Source organism: Apaloderma vittatum, unplaced genomic scaffold (genome assembly GCF_000703405.1).
Source record: "Apaloderma vittatum isolate BGI_N311 unplaced genomic scaffold, ASM70340v1 scaffold13766, whole genome shotgun sequence".
NCBI classification, from domain to species: Eukaryota; Metazoa; Chordata; class Aves; order Trogoniformes; family Trogonidae; genus Apaloderma; species Apaloderma vittatum.
This window is the reverse complement of record NW_009723476.1, coordinates 48764-67989: the sequence shown is the minus strand read 5'-3', so window position 1 is coordinate 67989 and position 19226 is coordinate 48764. Positions and strand designations below refer to the sequence as shown.

General features: G+C 36.1%; 1 protein-coding gene across 1 annotated transcript in view; it reads left to right on the top strand.

The window, feature by feature from the left end:
- The first annotated feature begins 201 nt into the window (after positions 1–201).
- The window catches only part of SESTD1 (SEC14 and spectrin domains 1), a 42601-nt gene continuing 23576 nt past the window's right edge, over positions 202–19226 (top strand). The window contains exons 1-4 of the mRNA XM_009872140.1: positions 202–256; positions 3265–3373; positions 6721–6811; positions 8781–8894. Coding sequence (XP_009870442.1) covers positions 202–256; positions 3265–3373; positions 6721–6811; positions 8781–8894 — 369 coding nt within the window. The remainder of the gene's footprint in view (positions 257–3264; positions 3374–6720; positions 6812–8780; positions 8895–19226) is intronic.

Sequence of the window (19226 nt, the reverse complement as noted above, 5' to 3'; positions counted from 1 at the left end):
TAATTCAAGATTTACAAGGAAAAATATAAATGATAATGTTGTAAGTTTTTACCATACTTTGGCTACAGTGTTCTGTGCTTTCTTCAGAGGAGTACAAAAGTGGTTTGGCCACTGCTTATTCTAGCGAAACAATGTCGCGTTTCCCATGCTTGACAACTTTAACTTCTTGTGTTTCAGATCTGTGAAAATATCTGAAGTAGAATGGAAGCTTCAGTAATATTACCCATTCTGAAGAAAAAATTGGCTTTTCTATCAGGTATGCTTTCTGTTTTCCTCGGTTGTGTCTTCCCTGAATAAATTGGATGGGATTCTGAGTTTGGTTACTTGTACTTGGTGGATGTATTGTTGATTAGTGCTTTGTTGTATATCAAAAGGATCTCTAAAACTTTTAATCTAGTAGCTAAGCTATTGCTGTTGGCATGTAGCGCTTATTTCCACTGTAGTCTGTAACTCAACCAACAAAGTTGATGCAATGAATTTTCAGTTCATGTGTAAAAGAATGATGATTTACTAGACATCCAAAAATAACCCTTTCTGGTTTTTTTTAAATGTGGTTTTAGAAATACAGAGTGAATATTTGCAGGATTTTCTTTAGAAAATGTTTTCTTCCTTTTTACACCTGTTTTTATTCCAGTATAAAAATGGACAGAAGGAGAATGAGCCATTGCAACATTTTACTTATTGCCAAGTAGGTAATTTTGGCAAGACTGTAGTGATCATTGTATTTATTAAAACTTCTTGAATCTTTGGTTGAAGGTAACTTTTGCTCCTCTCCATGCCAGAGAAACACAGAAGGAAATATTTGAACTGATGAATGACCTTCTCTTGGTGATTTCACTGCTGTCATAGGTAGTTGTGTCCTTGGTGCTTGATTGTGTACTCCAGGTAGACAACTGGCAGAACACTTCTCAACTTCACAAACTGACAAGTGTTGCCATAGATATTCTTCTGGTTTATTTTAGTTTAGATTGCTCCAGTCACTTAAGGAATGAAACTTGTTCCTTTTGTTAACAGAATTTGTTTTGCTTTGAATTTGCCCCTTGTCCCCACAATTGCAAAACAAACAGTTCTTTTTTAAAAACCAACAAACAAAACCTCAAAATTCAACTTAAATTAAGCCTGGAGCAGTGGGTAATTTTTTCTGTAGTACTAGCACATGCACAGTATGTTGGTTATTGAGCATTATACGGCATGGGGAAGTTCTCATTAACTAGAGTGCATTTTCAATTTGCAATTAAAGCTGCCTGATCCATCTTGAAGTATAGATGTTCTTAGTGGAAAATAATTTATTGAGTGGCAGTTTAAATGCTAGGAACCTTTTTGAACCTGCATATTTCTAAGTAGGTTTGACCTTTTTGGTGTTGTGTAGTATTAATGGACACTTTAATTTAATGAATAATAAAGATTCATGCAATAGCTCTTTTAAGTATTCTTCACTTTAAGTAAAGGAACCTGACAGAGAAACCAGTTCATCATGTCTCTTTAGAGAAATTTCATTCCATATAGTTTCATAAATAAAAACATATTAATTGTTGAAGACAATCAGAAAAACCATATTTTAGGAAAACATTGTCCAATGTTTATGTGCTGAGTCTGTTGTAATTTTTTAGTTAAATTGACACAAATAACGTTAGACTTGCCACCTTCTTGTGGGAGCAAAACAGTGATTTCTAATAGCGCAGTGTCTCTTCAGATTTGGAATCTTTGCCTGTGTAGCTTTGATGTTGAGAGGTCATTACAAATAGCAGGGGCAAAAAGGCAGGTTACTCGGCAAAAAAACCTGAACAACCACTTAGGTGCCACCACTTCTGAGTTAGAACACACAGCAAGTTAATTCTGAGCCTAATGACTCGATCTCATTGTGGTGCTTTTTTGTAAGACAAGGTGGTGGTGTTTGCCACGCCTAAAATCACTGTCATTGGATTTATCTCACTAAACATTGTATTCTGAAGTTAGTGGTAAATATTTATACAATGATTAAATTTTAGAAAAAGTTACAAATAATACAACCAAGATCAAAGAACAATGTTACTGTTTAATTAAATGTTTCTGATTGTTCTGTGTGTTAATATTGGGAAATTTTAGACTGCATCCATGATAGCCATCGCTTCTAACTGGTAACTTCAGGTAATATTCCTTTAAAGCCCCATTCAATTTTCAGTATTTCCTTTAAAAATATAGTTTTGAGTTAAAATGATTCATAGGTAAAGATAACTGGTATATCTTTTATGTGAATGACTGGCAAATGAAGAAAACAATCAGTGGTAATGCCTTGTCATGATACTGGATAATTTAGGTAATTATTGTGGTCTTTTTGTGAAATGTCAAGAGACTACAGTTTTTGGGTTTGGTTTGTGTTTGATTTAGTCGGCTCAGCAAATGCTGTTTAAATGCAGGTATAAAAGTGAGGATTTATGTGTATCTAGTATTTTGCATGAGTGGGCCTCAAGTGCTGATTCTAAACTTTCATTAGTTAAATGCTTTTCAACATCAGAGTCTTTCAAATGTGTATAAACAAAACTTTAATTATTATTAGTAGTTAAATACTACTGTGTGGGCTGGTGTTTGTCCTATGAATGCAGAAGTAACCTTGAACAAAACAAGACCCTTCCAGTTATGGATCACCTACAGTAAGAGTCCCTTGCTATAAATGTGAGAAAACATACTTTTCTGCAAACCCTTCCTTTCCCAGCCATGTATATATTTATTAAAATGAACAACTTTAGTGGTCCAATCATGAGTTGATGGATAGTGGAAGAGAGGGAGTGTTAGGTACAATTCTTAACAAATGCGTTTCCCAGTAGAGTTCTGAGCTGCTGGTGTGGCTTGTGGATGTTTGGACCCTGGAAATTGGTTCAAGGGGAACCTTCTGTTCTCCATAGAAATACTTTCATAGCCTCTTGAGTTCTTTTTCTCTTGCAGCCTCACTCAGTTTGATCACCAAATTCTCTCTGATCTCTGTTTTTGGTTTTTATTAATACTTGTGACAGTGTTTACTTGCTTCTCTGCTCCACTTATTTTTTTGTATTTCCTCCATTTTAGAACACGTAACCCAGTTTTGAACTTAGCTGTTGCCAATTCATTCACCTCATCAATGTGGTGAATGAATTCTCACAAGTGAGAGGTGAAATGTCAGTTGTGATTTTCACAGCAACATTAACGATTACTTTTATGATGCATTTTGAGGGCATATAACCATAAAATATTTCATTTACCTTAAAGCCATCACAGCACCTTTCTAATGACCTTTTCACCTCAAAATAGGAGGGAAGGACAGAAGAAGTGGCCTCATTCTGACAATTCCATTATGCCTTGAACAGACGAGTATGGATGAGCTGAGCGTCACGCTAGACTACCTTCTAAGTATCCCAAGGTGATTTCAAAGGCATTCTGTTAAGGGCTGCCTCCTTTTCCAGTGGTGGAAGGGATCTTTTTATTGGTTTTTCTTTTTATTTGCCTTTCAATACCAAATAAATTTTACATAAATGTTTGTTTAAAATGTGTAACTGACTGAATTAGAAAAACATATCCCAATAAACTAAGGGATACCTACTAAGGCTTGCGTATGTCTTTTTGTCTTGTGTATTTCCTTTCTTGGGATATGTTCGGTAATTTGTTTTTAATGACAATGCATTTAAATTATATAAGTTAATGAGCCATTCTAAGCTTGCAAGGTAACTTTGCCTAAAGTCAAAGAGCTTTTTCTCTCTTTCTTTGCTATGTGCCTAATCTTTGTAGCTTGTAGTCCTTAAGTGGTCACTGAGTCTAAAAATAAATGAATTCCTGACAAAGCTGGTGAGCAACTTAAATGTTTAAAGTTAAGGTACTGCTTAAATGTGCTGAATGATGACTTGAGTATCCTGTCATCCAGACCTTACTGTGAAATCACTGTTGATTTAAGTTCTGTCCATGTCACCCTGCAAGCTTGTAGTGACAGTTCTTGGTGTCCTACCTTAGTGAACTGCGTATTTTTGTCTTAAGGTGCAGGGATTGATATTTATCATAACTTTGTTTTGTTCTCTTGCATAATTGATTTTAAAAAGGAAAGAAACTTCTTGGATAAATACTTGCTTTTGTATCCTTTAAATTCTTCTTTGAGAAAGAGAGGAGCAATGGCATAACTGAATACTATTTAGTGTACTTTGCTTATTGCAATCTATAAATGTTTTTTAAAACACAATTAAATGATTTTTTTTTTTTTGTACTTAAGACTGTTTAAAAGAAATCTGATTGGGGAAAGAGGAGCAAAGAATGAATTCGGATTGCTTATAAGTAAAACGTTGATAGGTATATTCATAATGTTGCACAACATTTTAGTTGTGGAGGTTTCAGGGTTTTTCAGTTAGTTTGTTGTCTTTTGTAAATACCTAATGGTCATCCATCTCATTGACTTAAGCACTTGGCCATATTTATGGAACAGATGCAGGCATTGTTCTAGAAAGCATTAATTATACTGCACTCTTTCTGATGTGTGTTTTTACATATATCAGTGAAAAATAACTGTCTGAAAATTCAACCACAGTACCTTTTGTACTCCATGCAGACAGGGAAGTCTGTTTGCAAGCAAAGTTTGCTGTTCCCACATCTAGTATTCTTTTTGTCAGTTGTGGAAAAAATGATCTCTCTTTTATGGTGGCAGTATGGAAAAATCATTGTGTTTGTTTGCATGTTTTTTAGTGGAAAATGTAATCTTTTTTTTTTTCCTAAGCAATTGCCTTTTGCTCTGGAAAGAGTTGCTGAACAGTGTTTGACAACAGATGGAATGTGGAGAGGGATGTTGTCCCAAACTTGGATAGCTGTCCAAGAAACTTTAATGTTACCTTTTTTCCCCCTAATATGTTTAACTTTGAATTCAGTTGTGCATGTTGTAACTGTAACTATTTTGAATATGCGTTGTAGCATTGATAGATAATTGTGTCCAAAATTTGAGAGGCATAACTTTATAGTGTCTTAGGTAAAATTTCTTTGCAGGGTGTGGGAGATGAGTGTTTGTGTGTGTGTAAAGCTTTCCTAAAACTTCACACAACTTATTCCTACTGTTACGCCTTTCTTTGCCTTTTCTGTATCCAAGCAAACTAAAAGTGGCAATGTTATGCTGTTGTCTGTACTAAAGTTTGCTTCCTTGGTTGTATTCTCTGTATTGTGGCTCAAAGCATCAAGTGTTGTTTTCATTTTAACTTTCATATACAAATTTATGTTTGTTTTGGAGGAACTTTTCAGAAATGGTGGCTCACTTTTGAATTTGGTTGTTTGGATGTTTTGTTTTGTTTTAAGTAGGTTTAGTAGTAGAGAAGAGCAGATGTTCATACTGCAAGATTCCAGGGAGCCTAAGAAATCCATGTCTCAAGATGCTATAGGAACACCTTTCCTCTTGTTCTTAAAAGTAGTGGTAATTTGCCTTTTGAGCTCATTCTGAATAAACATTGCACACATTAAAGCCTAAATGTTCAGAGTACTTCCAGGAAAATCATGTGTAGAATCTTAGAGGTTCCTTAAAACCAAAAGCATGTGTGGATAAGCAGCAAACTTTGTTCTCATTTTTTTTCTCAAAATAGACTCATACGGTGCCTTTTCTTCCTTTTTTTAAATTCCAAGACAAAGTTGTCTTCTGTCCGTGTCTGATGAAGCTCAGCATAAACGTGAAATAACAGCTAAATTTCTCAGTGTGAAGCATAATGCTTACTGTTACATTGAAGTTGCTTTGTTTTTTGTAAGCTAGGAAGATCATGGAAGTGACTTTGTCTAGTGGCAGATTTGGGTGCTAAAGATTACACAATGCTTTTCAACCTCGTGTAAATGTGAGGTTTTAGTTATAAGTAACTTTACCAGACACAAAAATTTCAACCTGAGAAATGATATCTAATGTGGCAACTAATGCTAAAGTTATGGGCTCACTTCCATGTCCTCTTCTGGCTGCTGCTGTGCTGGAAGTCCCGCTTCCCAGCTGTTGATGAGATCCAGAGGTTGCTGCCACCACTGAACAGTGCCCAGCTGTTCTGAGCAGCTTATTGCCAGCCTCAGCTAGAAATAAGCTGGAGAGGTCTTTGTGGGAATGCACAGAGAGTGAGGGAAGTTTTCCCTATTTTCCCCCATTTGCTACTTGATCGGAAGTACCTTTGAATTTCTGGCTTTGCAGCTGACTGTTTCAGCAAGGTTTTTGTTGTTTTTTTTTTTGTAGTATACACAGACTCCAAGCTTATTAGAAGAAAAAGATATTCTGTCAGTCAAAAATCCTCATTCCGATAGATCCATATGCAAAGCCTCTGTCCCAGAAAATTTTTGTGCTCTGCAATTTCTAGTGCATTTGTTCGGGGGAAAAAACTTTAAACATGTTTAGAGAGTTTCCTACTTGAATGTGCATCAGGTGATATGTAGCTGTAGCCTCAAATCTGTGCCAATTCACAAGTAACATTGTGAAAAAGGACATCCCATTGACCCCTCTGTGGATTTTGTGAAATTTGTGGTTATGAAACCTTTTCAGAGTTGGAGTTTTAATAAATGCTTTTATTATGAAAGGCACTTCAGTGCTACTGAAAAATTGTAATTTGAAATATGTATTAATATGCTTGAGCATTAAAATTGAAAGTTATTTCTAAATGAGCAAACTTAATATTTATAAGATGGTACTTCTATAAGTAAAAAACACTATTTAGCTGCATTTTGGTAGAGTCATTTTAATAAGATACTTGTTCATGAATTTTATTTTTTTTCTTCTTTTAGTGAGAAGTGTAAAGCTAGAGGATTTACTGTGATAGTGGATGGCAGAAAATCTCAATGGAACGTGGTGAAAACAGTTGTTTTAATGCTGCAGGTAAATAAATTTTCATACATTTTTAGCTGACTGATTAGTCTTATAGATGTGAATCTGACAGCTATGCTACTTTAGAGGCACTAATTTCTCTACTGAGAAGGAGGTGATTTTATGGCCTTTTATAATCACAAAATGTGGTTCTTTGAAAGTTCAGTGCAGGAAGAAGCAATCTGAAAGCAGATGATGCACCTCACTCAAGCAAGGGACAAATTCGTTATATGTTGAGAACACATGATTGTAGACCTCTTTCTGAAACAGAGTTTTAGTTAAAAACCCAAACAAGCCAGAAATGTTCCTGGTTTTGTCAGCTTAGAATAGTAGGAGTGTCTGCAGGACAACAGTTCACACTGATAGTGTGTCTGAGCAGGTTCTGATGCAATATGCTGGACTACTTGGTTTCTATTGGAAGTGGCTGTAGTTGATTTTTGTTGTGTATAATAGTGCCAATCACAAGTTATGTTGTTGATTAGTAGGAGAAGGTAAAGTGCTGATTTCCCCATTAAAGAAATTCATAACAATTCATTATTTTTGCTTTTCAGAACTGAGGTTACAATAACATCTTATTTTGACTTAACAGTATAGGTTATTTTCTGGTCTTGGTGGTAAAAGAAGATGCAGCACTCGGAGAATTTGGACTGCTGCCTTTCTTACTGCACAGATGATTTCTCTTTATCAGAGCAGTTTTCCACTGGGACTTATGTGAAGCCTCAGAAAGTGTGTCAAATGCAAATAATTTCGTTTTGTCCTGCTGGCTCGTTGTTGCTCCTGGGTTTTTAAGTCTGTTTCAAGGTGTCTTTCAGCTATTCTTGACAAAGGTGGCGCTCCTATTAATAGAGTAATTGGATCCACTGGTCTGATTATGATCTTGACTGAGCTTTCACTTCTGCTTGTGCCCTTGTGGCATTTAATGGAAACTTCAGCTGGTGGGCAGGGGAGCTGTTTGCCCGTGTTCAGATTTCACTGGCATCCTGTCTGCATGCTGCCTGCAGAAACATAAGGTGCACTTCTTTAATTTGAGGACGAAGCAGTAAAGAAGATTTTCCTATGTAAACTAATCACTTGAGAACTACGTGTGTCTGAGCAGAGAGAAATCTCAGGGATGCTGGTTAAAAATATTGTCTACTTTTAAATAGTTTTTGCATATGCATTAAAATGGTGCAAGAATTAAATATCTTTCAGTGGTCTGATTTCTGAGCTGGATTTGTTTAAACTTTTCTAGAATTAATTTTTTATAAATAAAATGAGGTATTTTAAGAGAAATCCCATGGATTGTGTCAGCTTTATATCAGTGCTGTGATTACCTGTTGCTTATTGCTATAGCTGATGACTTGGGAGTAATCACGAGTCTCTGTTCCTTGATCTGCATTCAGTGTGACAACATGAAATCAACTTGGCAGATGAAATTACTGCTTTAGGCTGAGGAGTGTTTTCCTGGAAATACCTTTATGAATTGATATGCTGAAATGTTAATATTAAGCCCTTTCATTCTAATCCAAGCAATATGTACCAGAGAAGTAGAGGATATAATCTTCCCATGAGATTTAATAACCAAGTATACAATTTTTCTCTAACATTGATTGTTGTTTCATTCTACATAGCCAATGATATTGGTAGAAAGCTTTGTTGTCCTTAACAGCTTTTTTAATGAAATGCCATAAATAAAATTAAGTCTAGCCAACAGTTCGTGTTTTTCTGTACTGTTGTAGCATGGAGTAATGGTTAGGCCTTGGGACCGGGAGTAAAGAAATTAGATTTTCTTTTCAGTTCTGACATGATTTTGCTATTACATTTACTGCAATCTACTACAAAGCAGGATGGAGCCAACATGTGGTGTAGATGCAGCAGACTTAGTTTAATTTCCATCTGTAAAGTTTGAGTTCTTGAATAGACGATATGTAGGTGAAATTCAGGAAGGTAAAGGAAGGTTTGATCTTGAATGCTTCACTTATTTTTTTCATTTGTTTTACAGAATGTTGTTCCAGCTGAGGTGTCACTTGTTTGTGTGGTAAAGCCAGATGAATTTTGGGATAAAAAGGTTACGCATTTCTGTTTTTGGAAAGAGAAAGATAGACTTGGCTTTGAGGTATGTAGAGCTTTTGTCTACTTAGTCAAAAATACCATTTCTGGAATAGTAGAATAATTGGGTGAAAATTAATGACTTTAAAAATAGTTATGTTCCAGATGCTTTGTGGATATCCTTTCAAACCACTGTGGCCTTTTAACTTTTTCCATCTTCAATGAGCATATAAAATGAAGTAGGTGTCTTAATTAATAATGTGTGACATTTAATTTCTTGATCAGCAAGAGGATAAAGCTATTTGATGCATATTGTAGATCTTTTGATTAAGAAACTGTACAGGTTTTTGTGTGAAATTTTTCATTACTTTTCTCTGCCCTTGGTTTGAGAGCCCCAGGATCAGCATTCAGTGGGGCTCCTGGCATGGAGGGCAGTCACGGGGAGCGGGGGGAAGCTGTGCCTGTGGGAAGGAGAGGATGGGTCAGGTGACCCAAATGGACCCATCACAGTGTCCCTTCCCATGGTGTTAGGTATAAAAGGGCCCTCGAAGGGCCCCAGGGCTTTTGCTGCCAGCTGGGCTGGGAGGGTTGGCATTGGCTCTTTGTCATCTCTCCCTGTGCTGCTGGTGTTCCTGCCTCCTGTTTCCAGACTGCAGAGGAGCACTGTTTGACAGAGCAGGTTGCCTTCCCCCGCAGAGGAAGAGACACAGCTCCGTTTCTATTTCTTTTTGGACTGTCCTTAGAACTCTGTGCTCAGGCTCTACCATCTGCTGCCAATTCCAGTCTGGGATTTTCTTTTCCTGCTTGGGACCTTGGTGCCATCTGGAAGGCATGGGTCCCATATTAACATATTATCTTGTATCTCTGAGCATATTTGCATTCTTATGTGTATGGTTTGACATCCTCACTGTTAATCTTAGTATTAGTCTTTTTTTGTTAAACTGCTTCATTTTTCGTTTTTATTTTTTTTAACTATAAAGCCTCTCTTCCCATTTCTTCTGTTGTCTTCCCCAGGAAGGTTAGTAGTAGGATCATACAGAGTGTCTGTCAGAGTTTAGTAGCTGGCCCAGACTTAAACTTGGACATTCTGTAATAGACTGTAGAGATGCATGTTGTATGGTTTTGCTAAATTGGTAGTAACCACTTTGAAGAACATGTTGGTCTTGCATGCATCTTCTCTATTTTTTGAGTTCTTTGACATGAGTAACAAAGGTTATAGGTCCCTTCAGTTTTCCGAATATAACCTGATGTTGTTCTTAGCTCATGAGGCAGAGTATGTACACGCTAATGTTAGCATTTCCATTCTTTTATCTTTTTGGGAGGTTAATGGAAACCTCCATTTCCCCTGTTTTTAGAAACTTACCTATCTCATCAATCTTTCCCATAATTTTTGAAAGTAATCTTGTTTGAACTACAACAGGCTTGTTGTGCTCACCAAATACTGAAATGTCTGCTTATTTTGTAAAACAAAGCTCTTTGCATCTTTTTTTTTTTTTTTGTGGAAGAGATCAAAAAGCATTTTGCAGCCTTGACTAATATTCTGTAATTCTTTTTGATGAAAAGATTTTAACATTCTTGAATACTTCTGTAGAAGATTTAGTTCAGGGAAAATGGGAGTTGGAAGGTTGAAAGGTTATGCAAGGTGTAATGCTGTTAATTCATAGGAATTTTTGAAATATTGTATCAGACTTTACCTAGAATAGGTAGCTTCATATTTTAGAAACAATTTCTGCATGTGAAAGTGCTCTGAAGGAGTGTGAAGGTGATGAGTAAGAGTCCTATTTTCAATCAGATGACCAAGCTTTTTATTACATCTTTTTTTTTTCCTAATCTGCTTTAAAGTCTTATAAGTAAGGAAATCCTGCACGTTTGCCTTCAGGTTGTTTATGTTACAGATGAAGATCATATTTCCTTTCTGAGTTATTCTTTAAAGATAAATGTGAAAAATAGCTCAAGTTCAGCAGAGTAATCCAAAGAATCTCTGAGCAGCCACTTGGATGTTTGAAAGTCTGCAGCCAGTAAGATATTCACTAATAAACATGGTAAAGTGCCTGGAATTTTGCTACTGGAAATGATTCCAACTATGATAAACTTGTGACTTTCATTACAGTTAAAATCTCTTGGATTTTACAGATGTCTGTCCCTCCATCTGAATCCCTTGAGGAGGGGCTTGGTAAGGAGATGAGGACAAACTATATTTCCATCTTGAAGTTTAACATGTAGCAACTCGGTCATAGCTTCTTTAATTAAAAACATGAGTAAGTAGGTGTCACCTTTTATAAACTAGTCTATTATTTGGAGAACATCCAAGATGAGAATTGAAAAAAAAGGATTGAACCGATCACCTGTACTCAAACGGATGATTTAAGAGCTTGTGTTTAGAAAGTGACTTACATTTGCAGTACTCAATTTCACACAGGTACTTTCAGGACATAAGGTAGGAGCCAAAATCCAGAGAGTGACAGTAACAAAGGTGAACTCCCCTCTTTAGTAGGCTGATTTATGTTCTCTTTTCCCATCTGTACACCTAAAAATATGGTCCTTGGAGAAGTTAAGGGAGCCTTTGAAGTTGTGGCTTAAAAGAATTTTATGGAGTGGTTGTTACTGTACATCATGGTATTGCCAGTTTGCCTCTAGAAGATTCATATTGGATTTTTATTTAATATGACTCAGATACAAGCTATTTCTAGATAAATAAGCAGAAAGCCTACAGAAAATGCTAATGATGCAGGGATAATTTTACGTGGCTGAGATAATAAAAGGATTTTTCTGTTTGACTTTAAGAATTGGTTAACAGTCATTAAATGATTAATTCGGTAATGAAATTTAGTAAGCTTAGTAATTTGTGTTCTATGCCAATGATGATGTTGGCTTTGTTGGCATAGATCTCTGGAGCTGTGTAACTAAACCTTTTGGTTTCTGTTTCTAAACTACTTTTTTCATTACTGAGCAATAAACATTTCCCCATGACCTAAAATTTTGTTCTAAGGTTCCTGTTCAGCAGTTTATATGATTAGAGGATAGTAACAGGCTGAATTCTCATTTTGGCCCATAAGCGTTTGCTCTTGCTTTTGCCTTCTGCCAAATTTAGAAGCCCTGAAACAAGATGGGACTGTTTGCTTGCATGAGGGGCTACCATTGGCCTTGGGGCAATTGTCATCTCAAGTGGGATGAGGAGCAGCTGTTGATGGTGTAGAGTTGTTAAAGATGTTCCTAAAGAGACTGTATAATACCATCCCAGCTTGTTGCTTTTCCTTGTCTCTTGAACTTTTTGGATTTTCTTGTGTGTTTGTGTGTTTCTATTTTTTCTTTTTTTTTCTTTTACGCTAACTCATTTTCTTAAATGGCATTCTTCATTAAAGGATGGGGAAAGCTGAGAGGACAGTTGGAAAAATCTTGATCTTTCCCTTGCTATTAGGCAACCTTTGTTCTTTATTGTTCGTTAGCTCTTGGTTGTCCGTTACTTGATTGTGGTCAGGAAAACTGGCTCAGTAAAAATGACCCACCTTTTCTGTGCCCAAATGATATTTATGTCTTTATTTCTGCTATGAGTGCAGAGCACTGATAAGGCTATGGAAGCCTCTAACTCATGCCTGTATCTACAGCTGCGTAACTGTGTATTACTGGCAGTAAAAACAAAGCAACACCCGACCTGCTTTTTGGATCACAGATTAGATTTGCATAACTACTAGGAAAATCCAAGATTGCTTTTCCAGCAATGTAATATGATCTACAAATTTAAATGAAGCTATGAAATCTTTTTATCCACTTCAGAGTGAAATCTAATTTTATTTGAAGTAAATGTTATGTAACTATGATTTCTAATTTCTAATGGAACATGTACCTCCTATTTCCTGCTGCCTGATCTGTTTTTAATACTCTGCTTAATATTGCAGTATGAGGCCATTAACTGTGGTGCCTTCCTCTCGATTCAAAGGCAGAGATCCTCTGCTTCAGAGTGATGATGAGTTGCAAAGTGCTTAAAGTAAATGTGGGAACTGGGATCAGAAGGCTCCTGCGTGAATAAGCTTACTGAGGTGGACTGATGCAGCTGAGTAAAAATGCATATCCTTATTCTTGGTTAGTTTTAGTGTTGATTTTGGACCTGCCTCAGGTCAGTTCCCATTCATCCTCCAGCAGAGCTTTCCTCTGTCCCTTTAGGCCTCCCTAAAACGCTTATTAGCAACCAGTTCCTCTGTTTGTTGAAGCAGGTTTGTTGTTGTGTTGTTTTTTTTTTCCCTGGTCTTATGCCCATGCTTCATAAAAGGAGAATTGTCTTAATAACTGTTCCAAGGATGTCTTTCAAATGCAATGTTTTCTATGTTATGCAGTAATAATTAATCCATTAATGTTTTTAAATGAATAAAGACCAAGGTTTAAATATAAAAAATTCTAATTGTGTTTTGAAGGGTTGGAAGGTGTTGCTTTTTTTTTTTTTTAAATTAATATACTCTACATAGTGATGTGAAACAAATCACTTGGTAGCCATAGGATGGTGTATTTGATTGTGAGCTTTTAATATGAAGATAACTAGGATAACTGAAGGAAAATGTGTACTATAAGTAGAAGAAATGTAAAATTTCCTACAGACTGGTGGGTTGCTTTTTTTTTTGTGTATGTTATTCATTTCAGGGACTGGGAGGAAAATTGATCTCTGAGTCTAGTTTAGATATTAGATTACTGCTTTGATCAGTTAGTTGAAAACAGGGAGGAAGAAAGTATGCTTGCTGTTCTTTATCCCTGTGGAAATGGTGGAGCAAAATTCTAAAGTTTAGTTAGGATTGTGAGATAAGAAATCAAGAGCTTGTAGAAAAAGAAAAAAGAAAGGAGAGTAGTAAACTATGGGAGCTAGTTGGACAAATCAGAATATTTAGCAAAAGGATCCTGATAGTCCTCAAGTCCAAAGTCTGAGTAGTTCTATATGCTTTGCATTTGCACTGTAGCAGCTGACGATTTCCTGTCTCTAGTAATAGTGTTGGAAACTTCTTGTGGTTGTGTATCAGCAGAATCTGCTCTGGAAAGCATCAAGTCTAATGCCAGGTCATCAATATACAGAGGAACGCAAACCCAAAAATCACATTTTCCATGCATATCAGCCTGTTGATTATCTGAATACTTGCATGTCAGAATTGCTCTGAAAGAGCTCGCTTACTTTTTCCATGTTATACAGCTGAAAAATAGCTAGTAAGGTCTCTGTAATTTGTTTAGAAGTGTAGGAGCTGCTTAAGAAAATAAACTGGGAAGGCTAAATCCAATGTGATTATACCACAGCTTTTCATATATGACCCCAATTCAGGTGAAGTAACTTTTCTGTCTACCAGTGTCAGTGGTACATACCTGTGCAGGTGCTTGCCTTTTCTATGGTAATGGTCCTTATTCTGAACATTATTAAATGCCTATTATGTAGTTATAGCAGTCTTCAATGTTCTGAATACAGCAATTCTCACCTGAAACTCTTCTATATGTGCTTTTTTTTGTGCCATTGAAAACACACAGTTTGCTGCTGTATTTTTTACTACAAGAGGGTTTTTTGCATTTTTCTTGTATTTTGAAATTCATTATCGTTACTATATGTATCTTTATATCTTAACCCTCAGTGTTCTACTTGGAAATTAATTGTAGCCCAATTCTCTCCAAGTTACCTTTTAAGAATAATATTAATAAGCAGAATATTGCTCCATGAAATGAATAATACTTTGTAGGAAATATTTCATTTTTTTTTGTATCAGATCTTCCAGTCTAGTATTTTAATACTGAGGTATAAAATTTGTAGCTTTCGTGGACTTTCCCAATAATGCATATAGGTGTTGCAATTTTTAATCAAAATTATTTTTATGTAAGTGCATCTGTTTTTAATCTGCTTGTGTCTCTGTTGCTGCTGTTTTAGCAGTGGAAGCGAGGGGTCCTTTCTCTTAAAAACCTGGGCTAAAACAGGGAATTGTCCCTGTGGAGTTGGAGTCTGTAAGCCTGTGTTTACGTCACATTCTAAATTCAGTCCTAAAGAAGGGTGTGTTGGAAAATGCCAGATTATGTGTGCCTGTTAGTCTCTTCTCTGGGATGGAAAGAAGAGAGTGTGCTGAATATTATCATGAGCCCTGGAGGGGACGGTGAATGAGTGGCCAAAACCATGAGTGCTTGAAAGTGAAGGAGGCAATTCCTGGGAGTGGAGCAGACAAGTCTAAAGTATGTCTAGATTGTGCTAGCTGTGCTTGGGTTTCTAGTGAGCCAGACTTCTCTGGGATACTGGCTAGAGAAGGATTTAATTTATGCTTCTTGGTGTAACATTAAAGCAAGTGATCGTTGTACAGACTAGTGTTCCATACTAGCAAAAAACACTATCCTACTTGGCGTTTAATCGAACAGCGTTTCAAAAAATGGATTGAAATATTCGTTATCATCAAACAGTAGGCTGCTGCTTCTCTTTGGGAAGAGGAAGTTTTTGCTTTACAGTTCTGTGGCAGTGATTCAGTCAAACCAGATTTATTGAAAAATCACTAGGAGATGAGGCTGTATTTCAGTTTTTCTAGCAGCTGAGTTTGCTGGAGAATAAGCACAGCTAACTTTCAAAAAAAAAAAACCACACAAAAACCAAACAAATACCAAAGATGAACCTGATTGTGCTTTAGAAAACTGAGGATTTACATTCAATTTTCTTTTTTTTTTTTAAGTTGCTGAGTTTTATACAAAAGCTGCCCTCAGTGTAGCGTGAAAAATGAATACAGGCATTCTGCGCTTAGGACTTCTGCGCAGGCTGCAGGGCAAACTTATTCTCAGAAATTCTCTGCCTTGTTCATTGAAGCTCTCGCTGTATTTTTCCAGAACTGTTTGGATATGTAAGCTACTGGCATAACAAATCATCAAGAATCAATCCACTGAGAAAACAGCTTTAATACTGAGCCCAAAAGACTTCATAAAAATTCAGCATTTTATATCTATCAACCAGGCCATGGGAGGGGACAAGCTGTATGGGCTTCCCAGTGGGTTTTTTTGGCAGAATTCTTTGGAAATTAACAAATCTCCCTCTAATTATGCCTGTTTGAATGAAATTTGTCCAAAATTAGTGATCAGTGACAAGATAGGTATGGTCAGCTTTTGGAACGCTTTATTAATATTCTTTTTAAAGTATTTTAGGAATGGCAGATTCTCATGTTCCAGTAGGTAAATGAAAGAACTATTAAATATTTTGATGTTAACTTGTTAAAATTAGTAAATGAAGCAGTGACATTCTGGTCATATTGACTAAGTACCTTAACATACTTGTACAGCAGCTACATTTGTAGTCAGTTTCATTGCAGTGTAACAATTGGAAGGTGTAATTTAATCATATATATTACTGTATGCATAAGACAGCTAATGCTCTGTATAATATATACATTCTACTATTCTTAAAATATTTTTATTTTTCTAAAGATGTATAAAGACTTAAAATAAATGAGGAACTAGCACATGTTGGTAATGCACTTTCAGCCCATCTAAAACAGTAGGTGGACATACCTGGTAAGAACACTTTGGTTTTTGAATATTAGACTGCTTGAAGTGTAAAAAAACAAAACAAGAAAACACCAACACCCCAAGAAACAACAAAAAAAGTCCAAACAAATAAAAAAACCCCCACAAAATAGAAAGCCCAAAACAAACAAACCCCAACAACAAAACAAAAAACAGACTAACGAATTATAGGCAGTGTAGGTATGTGTGTGTAATTATTTTCTATGTTTTCATAAATAATCTTCTCAGGACTGACTTTTTATCTGTGAAATTCAGTGTAATTTTAGGATTACAATTTTGTGTGAATTTCAATTCATAAATAGTTTTTTCCTATAGATGGCACCAATTACTCTTTTAAACTAAATCTGATTAAGACCTTTTTACTCTGGAGATTAAGAATAGGCTTTTAGTCCCCTTGCAGTGCTTCTGTACATATTTCCCACTACTTTGATAATAGATATAGAATATTACCATTCCATTTGTTTAGATAATTTTCTTAATTTATCCCAGAACTAGAATGTATTTACTCACTGATACTAACTAAAGATTAGTATGAATATTTACTTCTCTCAGATTTCAGTTGTTTAAGTTTTGTATTCTCAAGGGATGCGTGTGTTATATTCTTTTGGAAAGTAACTGGTCCTGTTTACATTTAGTGTGGCTGCTGTGATATTACACATTTAATAAATAAATGCCTTGTTACTGGAATTTTATACCATCCTGGCTTCCAATAGCTCCTGGATTTGACTCTGTCATGTTTGTATTACTTTTCATTTCATCACTTGCACAAGAAAGTTCAGATGGACATTTTAACATTTGGGGGGCACTTCCACAGATCCTATCAAGTATCCAGAATTCCCCTTTGATCTTGACATCTGCCTCTATGTTATCGCAGATGATCAATGAAAATAATCACAAAAAATCCAGCAAATGAGGTAGAGAGTTGAGCTTTGTAGAGAATATTCAAAGCTCGTTCATAATAAAAAAATGTTAGTGACACGCACTTGCACTTCTCCCAGAGCATGGTTCTGAGTTATTTCTGCAGAGACTTTCACAATGTTTTAGTACTGATCTAAACTAGTTTAGTGCATGTGGAGAGTGCTACATTAGCAGGGCCACTAGTCTCGGTCTAGAACAAGAGAGAACTTCTGTTCAGGAACCTCACTTTTGCCATTACCTTGTCAATTTTTATTTATTTATTTATTTTACCTTTTTAAGTCTTCAGACAGGATTTCTGCAGTTATACCAGTGAACAGTCAGTAAGCAGTTTAAGAAAGAAACTATCTTTTAAAAAGAGAAACCCAGACAATTAATGGGCTTTGGATCAGTGGCTTAAGTTACAAGGATCACTACTGAGGTGGAAGTTTTACTTTTTCAATTTTTTTTCTTATAATATGCAAACCCAATTCTCACTTGTGGAGTGGACTTTTTTGTTGGAGGATTACTTTCTTGTATAACTAATATAAGTTTTATGGGCAGGTTTTGCTTTGCAGGAGGGGAAAAATTTTAGAAGTTTTCCTGGTACAAACTAGTAAAGCAGCATCACTTGTCTTATCCTTCCTGAAGGATCTCAGTTAAAAAAAAATAAAAATTGGAAATAAGTGGTCCTCAGTGCAGTCAATCCTTTGCTTCAGGCTGTTTTAATTTGTATTTAATTTAATGTGGTTTTTTTTTTTTATAAGAACCAGTGTTTCAGTGATGTGAACCAGGTGCCCTATTTACTTTAGTTTCCATACCAAAATCTCCTTATAGAGTAAATTAATTTTCTTCTTCTTAATGAACTCATAGAGATTAAAAGAGAAGGTAAAAATGACCTAAAACATAAATGTGTGCCTAAAGAAGAAAGAACAAAGGCTTTATTTTTCTTGGACCTAGAGTCATCTGGAGTTTAGGCTGATTCCTGGCATTACTTAAACTACATGCTAATTGCATTTATTGCAGCTGTATACTGTTAAGAATGCAGGAGAATAGACTATATGTGCTGAATGTTGTTGGAAGATGTCCCTATACATGAAATATTAGACCATTTGTTTGGAACTACTCTGGATTTTGTAGTTGTAAGAATTGAAAAATCACAGTTCCAATTGGAAGGGACATGTAGAGCTCTGTCTCTAGTCCAACTTTCTGCTCAAAGTAGGAACATCTGTGAGATTAAACTGGATTATTCAGGTGTTTATTCAGTTGGGCCTTGAAAAACTTCCAAGGGTGGAGACTGCACAACTGCTGCTTTCAGTTGTTGACTGATGGTTGTTGACTTCAGTGACTTCTGACCTCAAAACTCATCATAGTATTTTCATCAATCATTTGGTATATGAAATTGGTTCAGTGATCTGAAGAGGTCTGAACTATCCTGAAGTAATGGAGGAAAAAGCCTTTGAGGCAACTGTAAGGAGAAAAACAGTTTAGATGAGTTTTCAGTATTTCTGTGTCTGCAAGGACATGGAACTGACCAGACGCAGGAGTCTCTTTCGGGTTGGCTCTTTCCACATGGTCTCGTCCTCTGCAAGAATATGTGCATGATCTGATGGGTTGTCAAAATTCTCTTCTTTTTCCCCTCTTCTTTCTGGCTACACATTGCCAATGTGTCTTCCGTAGGAGTTATTCCAGGCTTAGCATATCAAAGCAACCTGTGCTGCCAACTTTTGAGTAGGTTTATATGAATAAGGCTCAGCCAGGAGCTTCTAGAATGCAGAAATGAAGGTAAAAATTGCGTCCTCTGACTTGCAGTAGGCCTTTTTGTAGCCTTTTTGTAGCCTTTTTGTAGCCTTTTTGTAGCCTTTTTGTAGCCTTTTTGTAGCCTTTTTTTGGCCTTTTTGTGGCCTTTTTTTAGCCTTTTTGTAGCCTTTTTGTAGCCTTTTTGTAGCCTTTTTGTAGCCTTTTTGTAGCCTTTTTGTAGCCTTTTTGTAGCCTT